At 42.8% G+C, this 27,691-nt stretch overlaps 1 protein-coding gene and 1 long non-coding RNA gene across 2 annotated transcripts in view; one reads left to right on the forward strand and one right to left on the reverse strand.

Annotated features, from left to right (window-relative positions):
• Window positions 1–26,634, forward strand: part of AOX4 (aldehyde oxidase 4) — a 76,486-nt gene extending 49,852 nt beyond the window's left edge. Inside the window, 14 exon segments of the mRNA NM_001318174.1 lie at window positions 151–284; window positions 7,379–7,466; window positions 7,784–7,870; window positions 8,057–8,248; window positions 9,234–9,461; window positions 11,943–12,038; window positions 13,468–13,596; window positions 17,284–17,358; window positions 18,882–18,934; window positions 19,443–19,557; window positions 19,742–19,807; window positions 22,875–23,060; window positions 24,986–25,153; window positions 26,581–26,634. Coding sequence (NP_001305103.1) covers window positions 151–284; window positions 7,379–7,466; window positions 7,784–7,870; window positions 8,057–8,248; window positions 9,234–9,461; window positions 11,943–12,038; window positions 13,468–13,596; window positions 17,284–17,358; window positions 18,882–18,934; window positions 19,443–19,557; window positions 19,742–19,807; window positions 22,875–23,060; window positions 24,986–25,153; window positions 26,581–26,634 — 1,671 coding nt within the window.
• LOC144333449 (uncharacterized) lies at window positions 7,767–27,331 on the reverse strand. Its single transcript, XR_013402104.1, has 4 exons — window positions 27,203–27,331; window positions 20,092–20,228; window positions 19,492–19,605; window positions 7,767–8,644 (listed from the first exon to the last, which is right to left on the reverse strand). It is a non-coding gene; the product is annotated as an uncharacterized LOC144333449 (long non-coding RNA).
• Between the last annotated feature and the right edge of the window lie 360 nt (window positions 27,332–27,691).

A 27,691-nucleotide genomic window follows, 5' to 3' on the forward strand; every position in this document is an offset into this window, starting at 1 on the left:
CGGCCTCCCAAAGTGCTGGGATTACAGGCTTGAGCCACCGCGCCCGGCCGAATTACTAGATTTCTTTTACTGGGCAGAGGGGAAATACAAGGATGAGAAAGTAAACTATTAAATTGCATTTACATAACTTTGGGAACTTACATCTTGCAGGAATATGTGGCTGCAGCACTGAACGTCCCAAGGAATAGAATCACCTGCCGCATGAAAAGAACTGGAGGAGCGTTTGGAGGGAAAGTGGCCAAACCTGCTGTGCTAGGAGCTGTCAGTGCTGTGGCCGCCAACAAGTAAGAGTCACAGTGGCATCATTAGCAGTCCAAATAGCATTGATGCCATCTGCATTCTTTCAGCCCAGCACCCCAGCTTTCGTCTCAGCTTTCAACTCAGCTGAGGTTGGCCACATGGAAGGAATGTCAAACCCCAGCCCCAAAAGAGACACAGTTTGTCATCAAATAAAGCAGGGGCTCTGCAGCCACCTGGGAATGTTCACTTAGCCTCTGTGTCATCCAGCTGGAATACCCAAACACTGGACTAGCCATGACTTTTGTGAACCTTGTAACTACCAAAGTTCAGTTATTCAAACTAACTTATCCCAGGCTACTTCTACAAAAAGAAAAACCATGAACATCTTAGCTCATTGGCACTTTCCAACAATAGGAAAAACTGTCCTATAAATTGCAGGTTTGCAGGCACTGGGAACATTCCATCAGAAACCAGAGGAGTCCTTGATGGACATTTTATGAAAGGGGAGTCTGAATGCAAGGAAGGTTACGCTCGATGGAGTATTGGAGCTCAACCCTTTTAGCCTCAACATCCCCTTTAAGGCAAATATTTAAAATCGCAATTACTTTTGCACCAACCTAATATTTTAATGCTCTCTTAACTATCTCAAAGTGAAATTCACAACAATAAAACCTACTAGGGGGCGGAGCAAGATGGCCGAATAGGAACAGCTCCAGTCTCCAACTCCCAGCACGAGTGACACAGAAGACCGGTGATTTCTGCATTTTCAACTGAGGTACTGGGTTCATCTCACTGGGGAGTGCCGGACGATCGGTGCTGGTCAGCTGCTGCAGCCCGACCAGCGAGAGCTGAAGCAGGGCGAGGCATTGCCTCACCTGGGAAGCGCAAGGGGGAAGGGAATCCCTTTTCCTAGCCAGGGGAACTGAGACACACAACACCTGGAAAATCGGGTAACTCCCACCCCAATACTGCGCTTTAAGCAAATAGGCACACCAGGAGATCATATCCCACACCTGGCCGGGAGGGTCCCACACCCACGGAGCCTCCCTCATTGCTAGCACAGCAGTCTGTGATCTACCGGCAAGGCAGCAGCGAGGCTGGGGGAGGGGCGCCCGCCATTGCTGAGGCTTAAGTAGGTAAACAAAGCTGCTGGGAAGCTCGAACTGGGTGGAGCTCACAGCAGCTCAAGGAAACCTGCCTGTCTCTGTAGACTCCGCCTCTGGAGACAGGGCAATAACAAACGCAGCCGAAACCTCTGCAGATGCAAACGACTCTGTCTGACAGCTTTGAAGAGAGCAGTGGATCTCCCAACACGGAGGTTGAGATCTGAGAAGGGACAGACTCCCTGCTCAAGTGGGTCCCTGACCCCTGAGTAGCCTAACTGGGAGACATCCCCCACTAGGGGCAGTCTGACACCCCACACCTCACAGGGTGGAGTACACCCCTGAGAGGAAGCTTCCAAAGCAAGAATCAGACAGGTACACTCGCTGTTCAGAAATATTCTATCTTCTGCAGCCTCTACTGCTGATACCCAGGCAAACAGGGTCTGGAGTGGACCTCAAGCAATCTCCAACAGACCTACAGCTGAGGGTCCTGACTGTTAGAAGGAAAACTATCAAACAGGAAGGACACCTACACCAAAACCCCAGCAGTACATCACCATCATCAAAGACCAGAGGCAGATAAAACCACAAAGATGGGGAAAAAGCAGGGCAGAAAAGCTGGAAATTCAAAAAATAAGAGCGCATCTCCCCCGGCAAAGGAGCGCAGCTCATCGCCAGCAACGGATCAAAGCTGGACGGAGAATGACTTTGACGAGATGAGAGAAGAAGGCTTCAGTCCATCAAATTTCTCAGAGCTAAAGGAGGAATTACATACCCAGCGCAAAGAAACTAAAAATCTTGAAAAAAAAGTGGAAGAATTGATGGCTAGAGTAATTAATGCAGAGAAGGTCATAAACGAAATGAAAGAGATGAAAACCATGACACGAGAAATACGTGACAAATGCACAAGCTTCAGTAACCGACTCGATCAACTGGAAGAAAGAGTATCTGCGATTGATGATCAAATGAATGAAATGAAGCGAGAAGAGAAACCAAAAGAAAAAAGAAGAAAAAGAAATGAACAAAGCCTGCAAGAAGTATGGGATTATGTAAAAAGACCAAATCTACGTCTGATTGGGGTGCCTGAAAGTGAAGGGGAAAATGGAACCAAGTTGGAAAACACTCTTCAGGATATCATCCAGGAGAACTTCCCCAACCTAGTAGGGCAGGCCAACATTCAAATCCAGGAAATACAGAGAACGCCACAAAGATACTCCTCGAGAAGAGCAACTCCAAGACACATAATTGCCAGATTCACCAAAGTTGAAATGAAGGAAAAAATCTTAAGGGCAGCCAGAGAGAGAGGTCGGGTTACCCACAAAGGGAAGCCCATCAGACTAACAGCAGATCTCTCGGCAGAAACTCTACAAGCCAGAAGAGAGTGGGGGCCAATATTCAAGATTCTTAAAGAAAAGAATTTTAAACCCAGAATTTCATATCCAGCCAAACTAAGTTTCATAAGTGAAGGAGAAATAAAATCCTTTACAGATAAGCAAATGCTTAGAGATTTTGTCACCACTAGGCCTGCCTTACAAGAGACCCTGAAGGAAGCACTAAACATGGAAAGGAACAACCAGTACCAGCCATTGCAAAAACATGCCAAAATGTAAAGACCATCAAGGCTAGGAAGAAACTGCATCAACTAACGAGCAAAATAACCAGTTAATATCATAATGGCAGGATCAAGTTCACACATAACAATCTTAACCTTAAATGTAAATGGACTAAATGCTCCAATTAAAAGACACAGACTGGCAAACTGGATAAAGAGTCAAGACCCATCAGTCTGCTGTATTCAGGAGACCCATCTCACACGCAGAGACATACATAGGCTCAAAATAAAGGGATGGAGGAAGATTTACCAAGCAAATGGAAAACAAAAAAAAGCGGGGGTTGCAATACTAGTCTCTGATAAAACAGACTTTAAACCATCAAAGATCAAAAGAGACAAAGAAGGCCATTACATAATGGTAAAGGGATCAATTCAACAGGAAGAGCTAACTATCCTAAATATATATGCACCCAATACAGGAGCATAAAGCAAGTCCTTAGAAACTTACAAAGAGACTTAGACTCCCATACAATAATAATGGGAGACTTCAACACTCCACTGTCAACATTAGACAGATCAACGAGACAGAAAGTTAACAAGGATATCCAGGAATTGAACTCATCTCTGCAGCAAGCAGACCTAATAGACATCTATAGAACTCTCCACCCCAAATCAACAGAATATACATTCTTCTCAGCACCACATCGTACTTACTCCAAAATCGACCACGTAATTGGAAGTAAAGCACTCCTCAGCAAATGTACAAGAACAGAAATTATAACAAACTGTCTCTCAGACCACAGTGCAATCAAACTAGAACTCAGGACTAAGAAACTCAATCAAAACTGCTCAACTACATGGAAACTGAACAACCTGCTCCTGAATGACTACTGGGTACATAACGAAATGAAGGCAGAAATAAAGATGTTCTTTGAAACCAATGAGAACAAAGATACAACATACCAGAATCTCTGGGACACATTTAAAGCAGTGTGTAGAGGGAAATTTATAGCACTAAATGCCCACAAGAGAAAGCAGGAAAGATCTAAAATTGACACTCTAACATCGCAATTAAAAGAACTAGAGAAGCAAGAGCAAACACATTCCAAAGCTAGCAGAAGGCAAGAAATAACTAAGATCAGAGCAGAACTGAAGGAGATAGAGACACAAAAAGCTCTCCAAAAAATCAATGAATCCAGGAGTTGGTTTTTTGAAAAGATCAACAAAATTGACAGACCACTAGCAAGACTAACAAAGAAGAAAAGAGAGAAGAATCAAATCGACGCAATTAAAAATGATAAAGGGGATATCACCACCGACCCCACAGAAATACAAACTACCATCAGAGAATACTATAAACACCTCTATGCAAATAAACTGGAAAATCTAGAAGAAATGGATAATTTCCTGGACACTTACACTCTTCCAAGACTAAACCAGGAAGAAGTTGAATCCCTGAATAGACCAATAGCAGGCTCTGAAATTGAGGCAATAATTAATAGCCTACCAACCAAAAAAGTCCAGGACCAGATGGATTCACAGCTGAATTCTACCAGAGGTACAAGGAGGAGTTGGTGCCATTCCTTCTGAAACTATTCCAATCAATAGAAAAAGAGGGAATCCTCCCTAACTCATTTTATGAGGCCAACATCATCCTGATACCAAAGCCTGGCAGAGACACAACAAAAAAAGATAATTTTAGACCAATATCCCTGATGAACATCGATGCAAAAATCCTCAATAAAATACTGGCAAACCGGATTCAGCAACACATCAAAAAGCTTATCCACCATGATCAAGTGGGCTTCATCCCTGGGATGCAAGGCTGGTTCAACATTCGCAAATCAATAAACATAATCCAGCATATAAACAGAACCAAAGACAAGAACCACATGATTATCTCAATAGATGCAGAAAAGGCTTTTGACAAAATTCAACAGCCCTTCATGCTAAAAACGCTCAATAAATTCGGTATTGATGGAACGTACCTCAAAATAATAAGAGCTATTTATGACAAACCCACAGCCAATATCATACTGAATGGGCAAAAACTGGAAAAATTCCCTTTGAAAACTGGCACAAGACAGGGATGCCCTCTCTCACCACTCCTATTCAACATAGTGTTGGAAGTTCTGGCTAGGGCAATTAGGCAAGAGAAAGAAATCAAGGGTATTCAGTTAGGAAAAGAAGAAGTCAAATTGTCCCTGTTTGCAGATGACATGATTGTATATTTAGAAAACCCCATTGTCTCAGCCCAAAATCTCCTTAAGCTGATAAGCAACTTCAGCAAAGTCTCAGGATACAAAATTAATGTGCAAAAATCACAAGCATTCTTATACACCAGTAACAGACAAACAGAGAGCCAAATCAGGAATGAACTTCCATTCACAATTGCTTCAAAGAGAATAAAATACCTAGGAATCCAACTTACAAGGGATGTAAAGGACCTCTTCAAGGAGAACTACAAACCACTGCTCAGTGAAATAAAAGAGGACACAAACAAATGGAAGAACATACCATTCTCATGGATAGGAAGAATCAATATCGTGAAAATGGCCATACTGCCCAAGGTAATTTATAGATTCAATGCCATCCCCATCAAGCTACCAATGAGTTTCTTCACAGAATTGGAAAAAACTGCTTTAAAGTTCATATGGAACCAAAAAAGAGCCCGCATCTCCAAGACAATCCTAAGTCAAAAGAACAAAGCTGGAGGCATCACGCTACCTGACTTCAAACTACACTACAAGGCTACAGTAACCAAAACAGCATGGTACTGGTACCAAAACAGAGATATAGACCAATGGAACAGAACAGAGTCCTCAGAAATAATACCACACATCTACAGCCATCTGATCTTTGACAAACCTGAGAGAAACAAGAAATGGGGAAAGGATTCCCTATTTAATAAATGGTGCTGGGAAAATTGGCTAGCCATAAGTAGAAAGCTGAAACTGGATCCTTTCCTTACTCCTTATACGAAAATTAATTCAAGATGGATTAGAGACTTAAATGTTAGACCTAATACCATAAAAATCCTAGAGGAAAACCTAGGTAGTACCATTCAGGACATAGGCATGGGCAAAGACTTCATGTCTAAAACACCAAAAGCAACAGCAGCAAAAGCCAAAATTGACAAATGGGATCTCATTAAACTAAAGAGCTTCTGCACAGCAAAAGAAACTACCATCAGAGTGAACAGGCAACCTACAGAATGGGAGAAAATTTTTGCTATCTACTCATCTGACAAAGGGCTAATATCCAGAACCTACAAAGAACTCAAACAAATTTACAAGAAAAAAACAAACAACCCCATCAAAAAGTGGGCAAAGGATATGAACAGACATTTCTCAAAAGAAGACATGCATACAGCCAACAGACACATGAAAAAATGCTCATCATCACTGGCCATCAGAGAAATGCAAATCAAAACCACAATGAGATACCATCTCACACCAGTTAGAATGGCGATCATTAAAAAGTCAGGAAACAACAGGTGCTGGAGAGGATGTGGAGAAATAGGAACACTTTTACACTGTTGGTGGGATTGTAAACTAGTTCAACCATTATGGAAAACAGTATGGCGATTCCTCAAGGATCTAGAACTAGATGTACCATATGACCCAGCCATCCCATTACTGGGTATATACCCAAAGGATTATAAATTATGCTGCTATAAAGACACATGCACACGTATGTTTATTGCAGCACTATTCACAATAGCAAAGACTTGGAATCAACCCAAATGTCCATCAGTGACAGATTGGATTAAGAAAATGTGGCACATATACACCATGGAATACTATGCAGCCATCAAAAAGGATGAGTTTGTGTCCTTTGTAGGGACATGGATGCAGCTAGAAACCATCATTCTCAGCAAACTATCGCAAGAACAGAAAACCAAACACCGCATGTTCTCACTCATAGGTGGGAACTGAACAATGAGATCACTTGGACTCAGGAAGGGGAACATCACACACCGGGGCCTATCATGGGGAGGAGGGAGGGGGGAGGGATTGCATTGGGAGTTATACCTGATGTAAATGACGAGTTGATGGGTGCAGCACACCAACATGGCACAAGTATACATATGTAACAAACCTGCACGTTATGCACATGTACCCTACAACTTAAAGTATAATAATAATAAATAAATTAAAAAATAAAAAATAAAAAAAATAAAACCTACTATACATAATTGCAAAACAATAATACAATTCCTTAGTATATAAAAAAGAAAGTAACTTGTAACCAAATAATGTATCATTGCAATATGTAAGTTCTCAGACATGACTCAACCAGAATAATTATGATCTTTTTGAAGAATACTAATGCCCCACACACTTCCAAGGAGCTTGTCTAAAGAATGTTACTGCCTCACTGACAACCAATAAGTTAGATTATCTCAAGTCCCCCTCCCCCATCACTACGTTTCTACAACTTTATGAAGCATCCAGTGTATTAACAGAGTAATTTCCTATAGGACTGGCCGTCCAATCCGGTTTATCCTAGAACGTGGTGATGACATGCTGATAACTGCTGGCCGCCACCCGCTCCTTGGAAAATACAAAGTAGGTAAAAGCAAAAGTTAATCAAACTGCCTAAGACATTGTTCAGTGTTAACCAACCAATAGTAAAGACAATTACTACATCCCACACCACTTGAAAGAGATATTTAGATGTTGCCTAAAACCACCCAAAACTTTCTATTGGTATCATGTTCAACTTGGGCACCATCCTTGATATTCCTCTGGTTCCTATCACATCCAATCACATATATAAGCTAAGCGTGCATTGACAATTGTGACAAGATGTGTTTGTGTACAGCATGATTTCATTGCACAGAAGGACTATTGAGAAAATTGCCTTACTTGCTATCACTTTGCAGATTGGATTCATGAACAATGGTGTGATAAAAGCTGCTGATGTCGAATACTACGTCAATGGCGGGTGCACTCCTGATGAGTCTGAGATGGTGAGAAACATGCCTTTCCCATAGGTTACCAGTTGAGCTGTATGTGTTATATTTTATTTGCATAAAGATTTGTCTTACAAATCAGATAACTTCTGCCTGTGACAGGTTCAAATTAGATAAAATTCAGATAAGTGGTTTTGAATATCTGTCAGATGTGAGATTTCACTTTGTTTTGCTTCAACTCAGGTGGTGGAGTTCATTGTGCTGAAATCTGAAAATGCATACTATATTCCTAATTTCCGGTGCCGGGGTAGGGCTTGCAAAACAAATTTGCCATCCAACACAGCCTTTCGAGGATTTGGCTTTCCTCAGGGTACGGTGGTAGTCGAAGCTTACATAACTGCCGTGGCATCTCAATGCAACTTACCCCCTGAAGAGGTAATAAGTCATAACCCCCTAATAAAATGCTGAGATCATTGCTTCCAATATATCTTAAATGCCTATATATGCATTATATCAACCCCTATGTGGATTCAAAAACAATAAAGCACATCATCTATGTATCAGTTAGATTTTGCTATGTGGTAAGTCAACCACAAAACTTAAAAAACAACAGTATTTTTGATGATTCTGTGGGTCAGCTGGGTAGCTCTTCTGGTCTGGGTGAGAGCAACTGGAGCTTCATGGTCTAAGGTAGCTTCACTGACGTGTCTGGTGGTCATCACGCTGGTTCGTCTAGGATGCCTCAGTCGGGAAGGCACATCTCCACGTCACAGAGTCTCTTACCCTCCAGTATGCCAGCCCAGATTCGTTCTTGTGGTGGTGGTCACAGAGCTGCCATGAACAGCAAGAACGTGGTAAGCCCTGGTGTACAAGTGCTTTTCAAATCTCTGTCCACCTCACATACTTACTGTCCCATTGGCTAGAGCAAGCCACGCTTTAGAATCAGTATGAAGCCACCCAGGGGACAGAGAGCACAGAATGGTTACAGCCATTTGTGCAGATATTTTGCCACAATTCAAGGCTTTGGGGAGCTAATTTGAGAACAGTTAAGAAAGAGGCAACATTGTGTGGGTGTAAAAGGATTTTGAATCAGGAGAATTTTGTCTCACCACTGACAAACTTGTGACAGAGTTCACAATGGTTGGAACCTACTATTTCTCAGGGTGATTGTGATGTTAACTAGATAATACACTTAGTCTAGAGCCTGGTGCATATGGAATGCTCAAGAGTAGTTTATACTGTTTTTATTATTACTCTGATGTTTATACATGTACACTTGCACTTGCATATTTATAGCCATTAAAATAGTTTTCTTTCTTTAGAAAGACTTTCTGCATATCAGGCATATAACAAAAACACATACTGCACATGTGAAACAAGCTTCTATCCCTAAAATCCATTTTATTTTATCATCTTTCAGGTTAAAGAAATAAACATGTATAAGAGAATTAGCAAAACAGCCTTTAAGCAGACATTTAATCCAGAGCCATTGCGAAGATGCTGGAAAGAATGTCTGGAGAAATCTTCATTCTATACTAGGAAACTGGCCGCAGAGGAATTTAACAAAAAGAATTACTGGAAGAAGAGGGGACTTGCCATAGTGCCCATGAAATTTTGCATTGGGATCCCCACAGCTTACTACAATCAGGTGAGACTGGGAGAGATGTCTTCTGAGCAAAAGCTTTTTTCCAAATGACCTGCTGCCTGAGAAGATCAATCATGTGCAACAAGGGATGATCCCCTCTGGGGACAGACAAAAGAAGTGGGGCAGTTTCCTTAGCAGGTAACAGAGTGGGTTTAGGCAAGCATTGGGGATCACAAGTGCCAGGGCAGACCTGGTGGTCACACTGGAAGCAATCAACAGTAAAGTCCAGCCCAGGGGTTCTGGGCTGGTATAGAAGGGCCCCAAACATGGGTATTGGGATATGGGGCCAAATTTATGAGAAAAGTGGGAGTAACAAGAGGGTCGCTTTCTCTTTCCTAGTTCCTTAGTGAGAGCAGCAGGGTAATCTGAAGACAGTTTTCAAAACCACATGAGAACAGACAGAGCTACACGACTCAAAAACTTGGAAACTTGGAGCTACTATAATGAGGCTCAGTGACTACCCAGCCTCCTTTTTAGTTTCACCATAACTAGTTTGTTTCTGTGTGTGTGTGTGTGTGTGTGTGTGTGTGTGTGTGTGTGTGTGGTGTTCAGTGTCTGATTCTTTTATTCTTTTTCTACTCCTATTAATCTCTGAAATGTTCCCATAATCAAACCCATGCAAAGGAAAGAACGCACAACCCCTTCACGGTGTGAATGAGGTATGCCCAAGCTGTCTCTTACCAAATTACTTCCTGTGCACACCCTTCCCCAGAGTCCACTAACAAGGTAGGAAGCCAAACAAGGAGTGGGGGAAAGGCCATGAGCACTGCACTTCCTGGAGCAGGTGTCCATCTTTCCCCCAGGTAGTACTTCTCAAGCCAGAGTAACACTGAGACCCCCTTTAAGAAGAACCTTTTTGTGGACTCTCAAAAGTTGCTTAAATTATTTATGTTAATGTTCGTCAGCTATATATAACCAAAAACCACAGAATAAGCTTCTTTTGCTCCTGCCTTTATAAAACACAAGCAAATTTGCAAAATAAGTAAAAATAATCTATTAATGCCAGTAGCATTCAAAATAACATTAATGTAACATGGTGAATGATGCTGCTTTTCTAAAACCAAATCCTCACTCACAAAAAGATAATGGCTCTGGGCGGGGTGCGGTGACTCCGTCTCCAAAAAAAAAAAAGAAAAAGATAATGGCTCTGGCTGCTGCTTCACAAGTCATTGTGAAGTTTTTAATTCTAAAAGTCTGTGGGTCACTGTCTCACCTCTTGGCTCTAATATGCTCCATCAATTAAAGTAGTCGTACTTGGTGCTTATATAATTATCAACATAAAATCTAGCATGGTATCTGAAAGCACGTGGCAATACCCATTTATACAGGATCATCCACTACTCTTGTTAGATTGTCTTGGAGGTGAAAACACAAAGTTTAAAAGTTCTTGTAGAGGACTTAATGATTCTGCAAATACAGTGTCATATTCTGGAGACTAGAAGAGATGAGTTCGTTGATATTTGAATGCATGGTGGCAGGGGTACAGGCATCAACAAGGAAGTAGGATCCTGGCCACGTGCATGAGCATATGATGGGGATTGCTCTAAAGAAAGATTCCAGCCACTTGCAGAACCACCCTACGTAGCCAGCCTCCTTCTTCCTGCCGTCTGATCCCTGGAGCCACATGCACATTCTATAGATTCTTCAATCAGAACCCCCAGCCCCAGAGATGGACAACAGCAATTAGTTTGAAAGGCAGCATGGCATGGTCGCCAAGATCACTGGGCTCAAGTTAGGAGCTGTGGGCTCCAGTCCTGATTTTACCACAAATCAGACAGCTGAGTTTTACCAAGTCTCCCCCTCTCTAGGCTTCTCTTCCCCATGTGCAAAGTAAAGAATTTGGACGAATCAGTGGATCCCAAATCTGGCCAATCATTAAGATCACCTGGGAGCTTTAAAAAAAAAATGGGTATTTGGAATTCACCTCCAACCTGTCATTCCTGCCACCAAATTGGAATCTCCAGAATGGGACCCCAGCCATGTGATTCTAAAAGATCAGTGTTTGGAAACCATTAAAACACCTCAAGGTTCTTCCAGTTCCTCTAGTAGCAAGAAGAGGCTGTGCCTGTAAATGTACTCATGTGAGTTATATTTGCTTTAAAATTAATTTTCATACCCAAGGAGGGAAGAATTATAAAATGTCTGTGGGTCGGGGCTTTGGAGAGGCAGCTCCCAAGGCAACCACACAAGACCTCCAGTAGGCAGAAGATGGGAGTGATGGGCGATAAACACATTCATCTATCTACATTGATGGTTTTGAAGCCTTGCAAGAGGTTGTCTGTAGCCACTAATAATAGCTTTCTTCTCCAGAATAATATAATATTCTCTGGAATATTTTTAATGAAATAAAGATATTTAAATTGTAAAAGAAAAAATAAAAGATTGGCTTAATGAAACATGATTGTTCATCCAGCAGCCTAGGCTACACTCACGACAACATTTGGCTGTATCAATTTCCAAACTGGTATAATTATTTCCCTCCAGGCGGCAGCTCTCGTTCACATCTATCTAGATGGCTCTGTCTTGGTGACTCATGGTGGCTGTGAACTGGGACAAGGCCTATATACCAAAATGATTCAGGTGAGATCAGTGTCTGTCTTCTCCAATATAGAAGAATATGCTTGTTACATTCAACTTAACAACTTTTTCTTGAGAAATGCCATCACACTAAATGCACAAGTCAATTGTAAGACTTGTGACTTTAGGAAGGCAAAAATGCAGGGGAGTGAGGGAAATAAGTGTTAGGATGAGGAAATTATTATTTTTTTAAGACAGGGTCTCACTCTGTTGCCCAGGCTGGAGTGAGTGCATTGGCACAATCACAGCTCACTGCAGCCTCAACCTCCTGGGCTCAAGCAGTTCTCCCATGTCAGCCTCCTGAGTAGCTGGGACTATAGCTGTGCACCACCTATGGTGCACCCAGATAATTTTTGTATTTGTTGTAGAGACAGGGTCTCACCATGTTACCTAGGCTGGTTTTGAACTCCTGAGCTCAAGCAATCCACCCCCCTCTGCCTCCCAAAGTGCAGGGAATACAGACATGAGCCACCATGCTCGGCCTAGAATTAAGGAAATATTTTCTATTGTTCTTCCTGCATACAACAGAATCAAGTCCACAGGTCTTCTGAAAAATGTGATTCCAGATTTCAAAGATAAGATACTTGTAAGCTTTCTGGCAACTGCTCAGAGCAATACTGTGTTCATCCAAATCCTCAATTAGAAGTGAATGCATTTAGTAGGATAAAAAATTATGCTCTTAGAATTAACAATCTACTTAGGAACATTACATGACTGGCCCTTATGTGTGCCAATTTAAGACAATGTTTCAAATATGGTTGAAAGAGCAAGAGATTACTGCATTCAGAAATTTGCCCTTTTTTAAAATGTGAAATAAGAAATTTCCCCTTTTTTTAAATGTGAAATAAGACATTTGATTAAAAAACGTGCATGGGAAACAAAGCTTCACTCCCAAAGAGAGATAGAGAGAAGACATTTTCTTTAAGGAAAGCATATTATTTAATAGTATACTTGGAATTAGGAAATCACATAAACCCACAGGGCCTTCTTTGAATATATCTTGCTTCTTCACAACAAAACCCTTATGCCTCCAAAATGTCCCATGAAGGAAACATAATCTGTTAAATTATCTGTAAACAACAAGGAGAAGACGAAGGTGAAACATTAAGACAAGGGCCTCAAGCTTGCCTGCACCTGTCTTACTACACCAGATGTCCCAGAGTGAACATCCTGACACATGGCTTCCATGAGAGTGGCATTAAAAGAAGGCATTGGTTGGCCACATGTCTCTGAAAAGGAGTGTATCTTTAACAGTGCCATTTAAAGTCTTCTAGTGCACTAATCTACATATAAACTCAAGATACCAGCTAAAATGTTTGTCTCCATAGAAGAATAGCCAGGTTTATACTCAGTTCTCAAAAGACTGTAACTTTTAATTTGGGGGAGAGGCTTAAAGTCCATGCAATAAATGTTTTTCTTCTGATTCTGGCAGGTGGCTAGTCATGAACTCAATATCCCCCAGTCATACATACACCTGTCTGAAATAAGCACAGTCACAGTGCCCAATGGCGTCTTCACGTCGGGATCAATGGGGACAGACATCAATGGAAAGGCTGTGCAGGTGACTTTTCTTTCATTTCCCGGTAACTCAAAGACAGTGCTGGAAAGAACATTGTCCCATCCTTTCTTTTGTGGAAGATGAAACCGAGGCCAAGAAAGGTCAAGTTCTAGGACATTTGGCTAATGACTGACAGAGCCAAAGCTCTGCATCAGGTTTTCTGAGGCTCCCATTTAGTGCTCCTCCTGCCATGCTGAGCTGTTTTTATAGCTAATGTTCTGTTGCATGTGAAAACCTGCACCTTCAGCAACCTCCCTTCGTCTTATCTGAGACTCTCTATCTTCTCTCACCGCAGCATACCAGAGCAATGCAGGGTTATCCCATCCTGGTTCCACAAAGGGCTCAGGCCAGTCATTAACCTCTCTAGGTATCTGTTTCCTCTTTTGCAAAACTGGAGATATGAACACCACCCACCTCATAGAATTGCTGGGCAGATTACAGGGGTTATAGAGTAAAGCCACCACCACTACCTTCCTCTCCACTAGAAAACTATTGATTGGCCATTAGTCACCCATAGAGACCATCTCCACAAAATGGCAAGCACCTGGATGAAAAGAGAAGCTTTGAGCCTATGAAATATATTCATATATCATATGAACCATGGCTTCCCAAAGTATGCTCCTTGGGATAGTGGTCCCATGAAATGCTTGGTGGAAAAAAACGAAGAATTCTACAGTCAACAGATTTGGAAACTGTTGCAAGCTTACTACATCCCACTCATAGAGGCTTCTAAGGCATATTGCACTTTTTTTTTTTTTTTTTTTTTTTGAGATGGAGTCTCGTTCTGTTGCCCAGGCTGGAGTGCAGTGGTGCAATCTCAACTCACTGCAGACTTCACCTCCCAGGTTCAAGCGATTCTCCTGCCCCAGCCTCCCAAGTAGCTGGGATTACAGGCACTTGCCACCAGGCCTGGCTAATTTTTGTATTTTCAGTAGAGATGGGGGTTTCACCATGTTGGCCAGGCTGGTCTCAAACTCATGACCTCAGGTGATCCACCCGCCTCAGCCTTCCAAAGTGCTGGGATTCCAGGCGTGAGCCACCACCAAGGCATATTGCATATTAAAGGCTCTGAGAAGTTTTGCAGTAGAGAAACCTGCTCAAGGAAAATGCTCTGGAAAACTCAAAGTTTGATAAAACCATGTAAATGACTGAGTCCATTTTGTCACCTTTCATCCAGATGTTAATTGGCTTGCAAGCACATGATGCAAAGAGACACCCAATAAACAACTAGCTATGATCTCAGGCATGGGAAGACAGGGACACCCAAAAAAATAAGGAAACAAAAATATGTTTTGAAAATTTTCCGTATTTTATGATGCTTTTTGATGAGTCATCATATGAAAGTCATATATTTGTCTGACTTCACAATTATTTTATTAATTCAACATGGGTTTAACAAACATTTACTGAGGCTTACCAGGTGTCAGATCCTGTTCTAAGCACTAGGGGTATAGCAATAAATGAAACAGGACAAAATCCAAAGAGCCCAAGCTCACATTCTGCCACAAACTGTTACTGTGAAGAGTGCCATGTGACACTCCAAGGCACGCTGCAGGAAACAGCTTCACGCCTTCTCCTGCCAAGGTTGGTTCAAGTTCCCTCTGTGGGCTTTCTCTTTCTTTCCCCTGAATAATATCTGCCTAGAGCTTTCTATTTACTCTAAGATCATTAAAACTCCATGGATCACTTTTATTCACAGAAATAACCTCATTTCAATAATTAAAATGTCTAGTCCAAAATTCCAAAATGTACTTCAAATTGCAGTGTCTCTGCTACCTCCCATCAGGGTCTGCAGGTAGAAAGGGGGTGGGGATGGCTTCTCCCCAACTCCCTCCCTGTACTTTTTGTGCTCCCCTCCAGCTTCTTAACCTACTTTTCAGACCCCTGTAAAGTCAGAGGAGAGAAGGGCATAGAGGTAAAAAGCAGAAAAGACCTTACCCGGCTGGCATCAGTGTAATCTGGCCATGTTACATCTGATGCCTTCTGAGAGTCCCTCCCGGGCATCTTGGGCATGGGCAGGGCCTCTCCTCTGGCTTTAGCCTCTTGTGCCCTGCCCCAGCTCCACCCTGAGCGCCAAGTCCCCTCCAGTCTCTTTCTATTGAGGCACTTCACCCTTTGCAGGAAGGCCTTATAGATGAGTTCCTTTTCAAACCTGGAGATTAGAGGTCAGAGGAGCTGGAGGGAGGGACCAGGTTGTAGGGTCCAGGAGGGAATTATTGCTTAATGGTTTTAGAGTTTCTTTTGGGGTTGATAAGAAAGTATTAGAAACAGATAGTGGTGATGGTTGCACCAAAAAAACAAAAAAATGCATGTAAGAATAAGATTGTTTTTACAATGGATAGAGTTCAAATTACGACATGAAAAATTCTTTTAGGACTATGTGAACATTGCCAAGCCACCTCTGAAACAAAGTAAAATTCTTCATCTGGAGTCCAAAAATGTAGATGTGGGAAAACTCTAAAGGGAACAGAAGGCTTTCTGTACACTGGCTTCCGTCTGGCTTGGGCAGAAATGCACCCTGCAGATTGAGAGAGCACTCCTTGGAATGCAAAGGGTGAAGACTAGTCCTCTGCGTGTCTTCAGACAGCCTGCAGGTCCTCGATGGGCTGGCATGGTGGGTTGATTATGAAGAGCTTTCAAGGCTCACCAAGACTCACAGCAACCCAAGTTTCTAGATTTTTTTTCAGCCAACAATCACATCAGATTTTCAAAAGAAACATACAGCAGAAGCTGAGGGGTTTTTTGGTATGTTGTTGTTATTTTTGGTTTTTTTTGAGATGGGGTCTCATTCTGAGGCTGAGATGAATGAGTAAAAGCAGAGATCTGAATGGATTTATACTGGAATTACAAGTGGAAGCCATGCTGGGGTTCACAGACACTCAGGAGTCAGCAGGTGTAATCTCAGGAATCCAAGGTTTTACTTCAATAATTTTTATGTTCGTTTTAATGATAAACCTTTAAAACTTAAAGTAAGTACAGGTATATTTCGTATCATCCAAATGACTGCTTTATAACTGAATATTGCTGTGAGATCTCTGTCCACATTTGGGACCAAGAGTATGCTTTGTGCCAAAGCAACAAGAGCAGAGATGGACTTCGTATGTAAATGATGTTTTCTTGCCCCGTGGAGAGCGGACAATGGCAAGAAATAAAATGCAAATGAATATAGGGGTGATTTCAGTAAGAAGAAGAGTGGGGAGAAAATTGATCCATCCACTAGCACATAATAGGCATGTCAAACTCCAAAGTACCTGTGCCACAGCAGTCAATACTTTTTCCACATTCCAAGCAGCAATTTAGCTCCAGAAAACAACATCATCGATCAACTAAATTAATGTTGTTATTTTGAGTTTTATTGGCATGTAGATGGGTGCATACACTCTGTGATTATGTTTTTGTTTTCTAGTTATAAAAGAGCTACAACTCTAAGGAGACTCTACCCAGCTTCATGTTAGCATATATTACAACATTATAATAAAAATAATTTTAAATCAACACTGCAGTATTCACGGAATGTGTTTTCCTTTGAAGAGATTCCATGTGTTACTTAAGTTTAGGAAACCCCGCCTAGATGACTAGGAAGCAGGTTCACCAAACTGATGGTCTGCATTTGAATCAGTTTAAAGAGTTAACATTTTGCTATTCCTTGTGCCTTTTATTTCTGACATTATTTCAAATGTTTATTTTTAGAATGCCTGCCAAACTCTTATGGCCCGTCTTCATCCCATCATCAGGAAAAACCCTAAAGGAAAATGGGAGGATTGGGTGAGTTCTCTACATTATCCCTTTCCAGAAAGGCAACTACATCCAGATAGGAAACAGTCCTAGACGCATGGGCTGATGGGCGGTGCCCCTTCAAGAAACAAAGCATGTACTGGCATTTAGTTCTATTTTTTCAAAAGGGTAAAAGAGATGACTGTATACATTGAAACCCGGCTTTATTTCAGAGCCTTGTTTCTCACTAAGCATAAGAGCAGGATGGGCTCTAAAGTAAGGCACACCTAGGGCTGCTGTCCCTGTTTTGTCACCACTGGGGCAAGTCACTTACCCCATCTGAGTCTGTCTGGCTGTTGTTTAAAAAAAAAAAAAAAAAAAAAAGGGCTGTAGGCTGGGTGGCTTATAAAAAACAGAAATTCATTTCTCACAGTTCTGGAGGCTGGGAAGTCCAAGATAAGGCCTCTGCAGATTTGGTGTCTGGTGAGGGCTCGTTCCCTGGTCCACAGATGGGGCTTTCTCGCTGTGTTTTCACAGGATGGAAGGGGCAAGGTAGCTCTCCAGGGCGTCTTTTACGAAGTCACTAACTAAACTCATTCATTAGGGCTCTGCCCTCCTGACCTAATCACCTCCCAAAGACCCCACCTCTTAATACCATCACCCTGGGGGATTGAGATTTCAACATAAGAATTTTGAGCAAACACAAACATTCAGACCATAGCCTCAGGATCATGGAGTTTTCTTACCTGTACAATGGAGATAATAGTCATCCTAAGATCAAAGGATTATTGAATTTCTAATAATAATAGTTATTATTACCATCTTGATTATTATTCCCCACTCCTGCACAGTTTACTCCAGCAGGAAAACAGACATAATCATATATTGAGACAGCCAAATTATTTGGGAACAAAGCAGGGTAAAAATGCCTATGTACATACCTATATAGAAGTACCTAAATATAGCCTAGCCCTCTCCTAATTTAAAAAGCGAAAAAGTGGCCGGTCACAGTGGCTCACACCTATAATTCCAGCACTTTGGGAGGCTGAGGCGGGTGGATCATTTGAGGTCAGGAATTCAAGACCAGCCTGGCCAACATGGTGAAACCCCATCTCTACTAAAAATACAAAAATTAGCCAGGTAGTAGTGGCACGTGCCTGTAGTCCCAGCTACTCGGGAGACTGAGGGAGGAGAATCCCTTGAGCCTGGGAGGTGGAGGTTGTGGTGAGCCGAGATCCAGCCATTTCGCTCCAGTCTGGGAGAGAGCGAGACCCTGTCTCAAAAAATTTAAAAAAATTTAAAAATTAAAAAAAGTCGAAAAGTGTGAAAAGTAATAAACTTTACACTGTGCAGCAGCCCTACAAAACACAGAGTCCCAGAGTACAGCTAGCAGCTGCCCTTAAGAACCTCCCTTGAAAAGCATGACCTGTAGCTTGTACCCAGGCCTAAGTCTCGCTGCAGGGAAGTGTGGGTGCAGAACTTGGGACAAACAAGAGAGGGCAAGCCCAGCATGGAAGGCATTTCCATTACTTGCCCCAAATTTATATTTTTTTGTAACTCATCATCTCTTTCAGATTGCAAAAGCCTTTGAAAAATCCATCAGTCTCTCAGCTACTGGATATTTCAAGTAAAGGGCATTTTTACTTTGGTTTAAACTACACTTGGGCAGGGGTGATGCACACTCATCAGTCTGGACAGATGTCCAGATAGTGCCGGAGCTCTACTGTGCCCGGTGTTAACCCCTTAGTCATGGGATCGTGGAGGGTAGGGAAGGAGATCTAGGGGAGGGCCAGGGGCTGGGGACTATCCAGAGGCAGCAGCTGTTCGGCAGCCCAGAGGGACACCATAGCTGTCTCTACATGCCCTGGCCCATCCCAGGAACTGTGCACTGGAGGGCAGGGGTCCAATACTGGCTGGTCTTCTCCCCGTGTCTTTGGTGGAGCCTTGCGGCCCTGACCTCATGATCCTTGCAGGAGAAGGTGGGGAGGCCTGCAGCCACTGGGTGCAGACGCTGCCTGTAGCCCCTGTGGGTCAGCCCTTCTGCTTTGCTCATTTCCAAGATTCCGCACCTTGGGGTGATCCAACCACGAGTGGGGAAAGTGCGTCTTCTCCTCACTCCTGATTTCTCTTCTCAGAGGCTACCAGACAAATATGGACTAGGAGAAGGGGGAGGGTAATGCTTACCCGTATTATGTTTATGGAGCAGCCTGTTCTGAGGTTGAAGTCGACTGTCTCACGGGGGCTCATAAGGTAAAGACTGATGTTTCTATTCCACCATCTTCAGTGTAAACACTAACACTGTAAAGAATAATCAATGTTGTAAATAACAATAAACTTGATCCTCCCAAGGAAAAAGTAGGGACGGGTATATAATTTTAGTAAACATCTATTTTAAAAAAGTAATATTTTCCATTATCTATTTTCTCTGGCACAGCTTCTTAGGACCGACATCTTCATGGATGCCGCTTTCAGCATAAACCCAGCCCTGGATATTGGACAGGTGTGTGATTCCAGAACCACCCCACAGGGACTTTTGCTCAATCCCATTTAGCAGCTATTCATTCAGAATACTATTTTCCAACATGCTCTAAACCTTTTTGGGGGGATGGAGTCTCACTCTGTCACCCAGGCTGGAGTGCAGTGGCGTAATCTCAGCTCACTGCAACCTCAGCCTCCCGGGTTCAAGTGATTCTCCTGCCTCAGCTTCCTGAGTAGCTGGGATTGCAGGTGCCCACCACCACACCTGGCTAATTTTTGCGTATTTAGTAGAAATGGGGGTCTCACCATGTTGGCCAGGCTGGTCTTGAACTCCTAGCCTCAAGCAGTCCTTCCGCCTCGGCCTCCCAAAGTGCTGGGATTACAGGCATGAGCCACCGCGCCCCGCCATGCTCCAAACCTTGTTCATATCAAGTGCAAGTATTCTGTAATACATATTGTATGTTATGCACATACATACACACACATAGATAAAATACTGAAAGTAAATTCAAGAAAAAGTTAATGGTTTACCTACATGGCAGGAATATATATGATTTATTCTGCTTTATGATTCTCTGTGTTTTCCAAATTTTCTTCAATTAGCATTGATATGTTCATAATTAGAACATTACATCGATAAAATAGTTACATTAGTGTTCATATTAGTATTGAGTTTAAACAGACTATACAACTTACAGAAATTTAAGAAAAAAAATGTTTAAACACAATTTCCCCCGCTTGCTGAATTTAATTCTGATTTTTATCTTGCAAATAAATAAAATTAACTCACTGAAAGTCTTTTTAAACTTGGCGTTGAAATCTTCCCAGCTGTTGGCATAGCCTTGCTTTTTTCTAGCCCTGTTACTCAAAATGGGGCCAACAGACCAGCCGCATTGGCTCATCCTAGACCTGCTAACCAGCTCCCAGGTGAGGCCAAGACAGCTGGTCCACAGTCTGCACCTGAGTAGCAATTGGGAGCAGTTGAATAACCTGGCATCAAACTCTGACATACGGTGCTTTCATCTGCCAGCAGCTTCTCACCATCCTAGGTCCTAAGAGATTGGTTTACCTCGCTAGCTGGGCTGATGGGCTTTACAAGGAACAATTTGATTGGTCCCCCAGTGTTTCTCAAAATATGGCCCTTAGACACTGCAACAGAAGCACCTGTAATGCTTATTGGAAACACGAATTCCTGGGCCCACCCCAGGCCCAGACGTACTCCATCATAACTGTGCCAGGCTGTTATGGCCTAGCACAATTTTGTTAGGTGAAAATTGCTCTTAAGCCTGTAAGTTTGAGAACTACTGCTAGCCCCAGGCCCTACCTCCTCTCCCCATTTCTCTTCCCCTCCTCCCAGCTAATTCCTGCCTTGTTATTGCTTAAGCAAAGGCAAAAAGGAAGATGATCAGGAAACCGCACATTTGCCCCATCAGAAAAGGAAAGAAAACCAGAAGTGTGTTAGGCTGAATCTCTTGGGCTTTGATCTATTCCTTTAGAGACACGCATTGCTATTTCCAAATTTAGCATTTAAATTTACTTACCTTATTCCTACATTTTGTGTTTTAATAAAATGGAAACTTTAACTTTCCAATTTGTGAACGCTCCAATTTTTTTTAAAGGTTGCTTTAAAAGCAACCTTTTTCCTGGAGCATAAATGTATGTAAATAGAGCTCATCGTGGCTTTTAATAAATATAGTTATTTCTTCCAATCTACCCTGTTTAGCATGATCTACTCTTCTTAGTAACATAAAGAAAAGTCAGCTGGGCACAGTGGCTCACACCTATAATCCCAGCACTTTGGGAGGCTAATGTGAGTGGATCACCTGAGGTCAGGAGTTTGAGAACAGCCCGGTCAACACATAGTGAAACCCCATCTCTACTGAAAAAAATAAAAGAATTAGCTGGACGTGGTGGCACACACCTGTAGTCTCAGCTACTTGGGAAGCTGAGCAGGAGAATCACTTGAACCTGGGAGGCGGCGGTTGCAATAAGCCAAGATCGAACCACTGCACTCCAGCCTGAGTGACAGAACAAGACTCCATCTCAAGAAAGGAAGGAAGGGAAGGGGAGGGGAGGGGAGGGGAGAGGAGGGGAAAAAAGTCAAGAAATCCAGATATTATAGTGAATTACAGTGTCCTAATTCTATTTATTCTATGTCGTATTCCCTCAATGTTAACTTCTTTTTCACCTACTTCTATAGACATTTATGGAGAACCTATGTGCCAGGCACCATGCTAAGAACAGAATATAAGAAAGCCAAGCCTGAGATGCTCATAAGCTAGTGGGAGAGAGGAGGAGAGTGAGAGTGAGAGGTGAACAATGAAAAGCCCTCCAAGCTCCGCCACAGGCAGGAGTGTGTTCCGGGTGCAGTGAGCCTGGAGGAAGCAGTTCCTAAATCCAGCCAGGGAGTGCTGGGAGGATCTTAAGATACCAGAGGGGCCCTAATCCTTTAGCTGAAACGTGGAAGAGGAATAGGAGTGTGCCAGGTGGACAAGTTGAGGTGGGAAGGGGTGAAGACAGTCAGGAGAAACTGCATTTACCAAGACTCAGAGATGAGAAAGAAGCTGGTAGGTTTGGAGAATTAGCAGGAACGTAGCCAATGTCAGGCACCCGGAGTGTGGGGTACCCAAGGATGAGGCCAAGCAAGGTTGCGGGCACCAGTTCAAAAATGGCTTTCAAAAATGGCTTACTGGCTGGGTACAGTGGCTCACGTCTGTAATCCCAGCTCTTTGGGAGGCTGAGGAGGGCGGATCACACGGTCAGGAGTTCGAGACCAGCCTGACCAACATGGTGAAACCCCATCTCTACTAAGAATACAAAAATTAGCAGGGTGTGGTGGCGGGCGCCTGTAATCTCAGCTACTTAGGAGGCTGAGGCAAAAGAATTGCTTGAACCTGGAAGGCGGAGGTTGCAGTGAGCCAAGATCTCGCCACTGCACTCCAGCCTGGGCGACAGAGCAAGACTCCATCTCAAAAAAAAAAAAAAAGAATGGCTTCTTATGATCCAGAGCTCCACATTTATTCACACTGTAATATTTATTCAACCAATATCAAGTTATATCCTATAACCTGTGAATTTTTTGGCTGTAGGTTGAGGGAGCATTTATTCAAGGCATGGGATTCTATACCATAGAAGAACTGAAATACTCCCCAGAAGGTGTGCTTTATTCTCGGAGTCCAGATGACTCCAAAATCCCCACCGTCACTGAGATACCAGAAGAGTTCTATGTCACTTTGGTGCGTTCCCAAAATCCCATAGCCATCTACTCATCCAAGGTAAGAACTTAAACCTCTGTGTTAGTTGGCTGTGGCTGCCATAACAAAATACCACAGACCAGGTGGTTTAAATAACAACGATTTATTTTCTCACAGTTCTGGAGGCTGGAAGTCCGCCACCAAGGTGTTGGCAGGTTGGTTTTCTCCACGGCCTTTTTTCTTGGCTTGTAGTCAGCCATCTTCTTCCCATTTCTTCACATGATCCTCCCTCTGTGTGTGTCTGTGTACAAATTTCCTCTTCCTATAAGGACACCAGTCATGTTGGATTGGGGCCTGCCTGAATGACCTCATTTTAACTTAATCATCTCTGTAAAGCCCTCATCTCCAAATACGGTCCCATTCTGCGTGCTGGGGATTGGGACTTCACCAGATGAATTTGAGGAGGACACAGTTCACCCCATAACAATCTCCTTTTTCAAGAAATTATAAAACCATCCCCTGAATTTACTATGTCCTTTGAACTGCAAATCCCAAAAGGAGAAAGAGAAAAGAAAAGCATGCTTGTGGCAGAGTGACACTGACTCCAGAAGCCCAAGCCGGGTCTTCATGTTTTGCTAGAGATCAAGAAACAAATCTAAATCAAACAAGGGTCAAGAAGGCAATGAACAACTTGGCTCACGAGGCTAAGTGCCATTGTGAGATAAACTAACATTGTAGGCAAATTCCATCCACCCAGAGCTTTTCTGCACCCTTCCCACCTGTCCTCTAGACACAGTTCTTGCTGACACTGCCTCTTCCACACCCTCTCCAAGTCAAAACGGGCTTTTAACCAACTTTCTTCCTGACTTTTTCCTCTGAGGTGTTCATAGCCATTGATACCTGAGGTGTTGGTGCCATGCTCCCTGGAGCAGAAGGCCTTCAACTGGCCCATAAAGACCTTGGCAAGAAACGGTTCTCAAATACAAGTGTGAGAAAAAACACAGCTTCCCCAACTTATGTTCTGGTCTGAGCCCACATCTGGACAGACAGGTGGTAACTTTAACCTCAGATTTCCAGAGTATTCCCTCTTTCCTGGGGGTAGGTCACGATTGCTAGGAAGGCGAGACTTCCTGTCTGAGTGGTCTCTGTCTCCACTTCTACACCAGACTTTGGCCAAGGGCATTTCTAAGCTGGCCCAACACAGCACACAATCCTGCCACTTGGGGTCTAGCTGCCTCCCTGCCAGTTCTGCTCCAACTAGGGAGCCAGACCCCTCAACTCTCACCCCTTCTTCCGGCCTCAGAGGAACCCCTCTGCCTACCGGTCCCCTTTCTCCCTCCATATTTGCCTCAGAGGAACCTGGAATTTTGACAACAACCAAAGCCTGGGGAAGCCTTTATCTGCTTCCGGCCTTTGTCTCATCCCTCCACCAGGGCCCTGAACACAGATCACAGACCAGACTACCTGGAATAAAGCAAAAAGAAAAATCAGTGCAAAAAAGCACTGGTGAATCATTTGAAATATAATGTCACCATAGTGGTAACTCGAAAGCATCCAATCTATGCCGGCGAAGTTAACACACATGAAAAGAGGCAACCACCTCTCACTGTCTTTCAAGTTCAACTGCAAAGATTGTGGTTGTTTCATTTTGGCCTTGAGTTAGACACAAATGTTCTGGAGCCGGAGTTGGAGCATCATACAGGGCACCAAAGGCAATGGGCATTTAGAGCCCCTCCCCTCACATCATGTGGTATTTTAATTAACTCAGTAACCAAATTGCATTTTCACCAGCTACTCTGAGGGGGACACCCAAATCACCATGCAGGGGAATTTGATTCTGGCAATTTGGAAGCACTCCACTCTGAGGATTATAAAGCCAGAGAAGAATGTGTGTGTGTGTGTCTGTGTGTGTGTGTGTGTGTGTGTGTGTGTGTGTGTGTGTGTGTATACACAAATTAGTCCTAAAAGAACCATGCATTCCTGACAGCCTTTTGTTTTTCTCTCAGGGGTTGGGTGAGGCTGGAATGTTCTTGGGGTCCTCCGTGTTGTTTGCCATATATGACGCAGTGGCTGCTGCCCACAGAGAGAGGGGCCTAGCCAAGACCTTCGTCCTGAGTAGCCCGGCAACCCCTGAGATGATTCGGATGACTTGTGTGGATCAGTTCACCGACATGGTAAGGGAGGTCCCTGTTGTAGTCATGGACTTTCAGGTTGTTGGTATGGATCTGATAACCATGACAATATTACAGGGCGGGTTCATCTTTTTCATTGAAAATTCTCATTTTGCCTTCACCTGCCACTTCATATGCTCTTTTTCTTCTTTTTTTTTTTTTTTTTCCAAGACAGAGTCTTGCTCTGTCACCCAGGCTGGAGTGCAGTGGCATGATCTTGGTTCACTGCAACCTCTGCCTCCCAGGTTCAAGCAATTCTCCTGGCTCAGCCTCCCAAGTAGCTGGGATTACAGGCATGTAGCACCACGCCTAGCTAATTTTTGTAGTTTTAGTAGAGACGGGGTTTCACCAGGCTGGTCTCGAACTCCTGACCTCGTGATCCGCCCACCTCCGCCTCCCAAAGTGCTGGGGTTACAGGCATGAGCCACTACACCCAGCCTCCGTGTGCACTTCTTAACAACTGCAAAGTGAGCAAGCCGCTTCAAATTATGATTTGATTCTTTCAGACCCCAAAGAAAAACACACTCAGTTGAGCCAGTGTTAATAGCAAATGGACATGGTAGGTTGCTTCTTTAAACATTTTATCAAAATGTAGCTGATGTGGTATTTTGATTACCTCAGTAACCAAATTGCATTAGCTAAGATATCTGATCTGGTCAATCATGCAGAAAGTATTTGTTAAGCAAACTAATAAAAATAAATGAAAATATCAAGTCACTGGGCACACCTTGATATGCCTGTAATCACAGAATACACTTCCACTTTCCAGTGGCTAAAAATATACCCAGAACTAGCATCTGAGCCTAGTCCTCTATTGAACTGCTTACTGTAGCCCTAAGTGAGACTTTAGTATAAAATTAGATTGCACTTTATGACTTGAAAATTACAGGGCTTCTGAGTAAGTGGCATCTTATCCCAAAAAGAAGTTTATGAGGATAAGAAGGTTTATGACTCAAGGACTGAAACAAATATGAGAATTATATACTTTTGATATTAATAAAATGGACATTGACTTGTTCATTTAAAAAAAAAAAAAAAAAAACATGATTGTCTTCTGGCCAGGCATCATGGCTCACACCTGTAACTCCAGCACTTTGGGAGGCTGAGGCGGGCAGATCACTTGAGGCCAGGAGTTTGACGCCAGCCCGGCCAACATGGTGAAACTCCGCCTCTACTAAAAATACAAAAACTAGCCAGGCATGGTAGTGCATGCCTGTAATCCCAGGTACTCAGGTTGCTGAGGCACAAGAATCGCTTAAACACAGAAGGTGGAGGTTGCAGTCAGCCAGGATTGTGCCACTGCACTCCAGCCTGGGCAACAGAGCGATTCTGTATTAAAATAATAATAATAATTTGACTTCTTAATTACAGCATTTTTAGTATAATAACATTTTATTAACAACTATCTTTCTTCTTTTGATCTTTTTTAGATTCCCAGAGATGACCCTTCAACATTTACACCTTGGTCCATCCGTGTGTCTTAAGCCTATGTTTCCTAGAAAATGAAAGAATACATGATGGACCTTAAAAGTCTCAAATCAGAACAAAATATAGGTTGGCTCCCAACTGTCAATGATAATTTTAGCATCTTTCAGGTTTTCTCTGTGGTTTAGATCACTACATGATTATATTTCAGGATGCAAATTTTCACCAAACGGTATAATGAAGCTTAGAACCAAAAACTCAAAAATTCTCATTTTAGTTTGCATTATCCTGAAAATCTACATCAGCATGATTTGAAAGCATGATAGAGTTTTTATTAATCTGGGACAACTTAAGAGAGACTATTCATGCTTTGTTCTTTAGAAATCTAACAAAAGTTCAGTCAAATTGTCCACCTGCAAAACTCTGAGGATTGGATTCCCTCAAAGCCAATGGTGTGCTAGTAATGGACAAATCCCTGGTTTATGGTGTTTGACCATTTCCATGGTGTAAATTCCCCTACCTTGGCCAATTCTAAGCCACTGATGTGAGGTCTCAGAATGTGAAGTTGAAAGCTTGCCGTCAGCTCTTGGGAGTGGGGAAGAGCTATCTCCAGCACTGTGAACTCACCACAGTCCTTGGGTTCCTGCCACTCCCACATGGTCCATTTAGAAGAGGCTCTGGGAAGTAACCATCCAAAACCTCCAACTGGTCCTCATCTGCCATGAGCCACATCCATGGTACAACTTCTTCCTCACCTGGAAGGCCAGGGAATCATTGTTTATGCTGAGTACATCAAAACAATGATCTCAAATCACTTTTGAGTCCCTTGTTTTGGCTTAGTGTCCGAAAGGTGAAATCAGCACTATCTTCCTTTTGCCATCAAAGGGGCACAAAATCCTCAGGGTTATTTTTTGGTTATTTCTTAGCTATTTTACATGGCGTTTTCCTGCAGAAATGCAGTCTTATACCAGAGATGATGTTTAGTCCCATGTGAGGTTTGGAAACACAGTAAAAAAAGAAACTTTTGTGTCAAAAACACAAATAAATAAATAAACACTTGTCAGGGACCTGTGTGCTAGATATTAAAGCTCTGCATCTATTAACAGTAGTTTTGTG

Source organism: Macaca mulatta, chromosome 12 (genome assembly GCF_049350105.2).
Source record: "Macaca mulatta isolate MMU2019108-1 chromosome 12, T2T-MMU8v2.0, whole genome shotgun sequence".
Classification (NCBI taxonomy): domain Eukaryota; kingdom Metazoa; phylum Chordata; class Mammalia; order Primates; family Cercopithecidae; genus Macaca; species Macaca mulatta.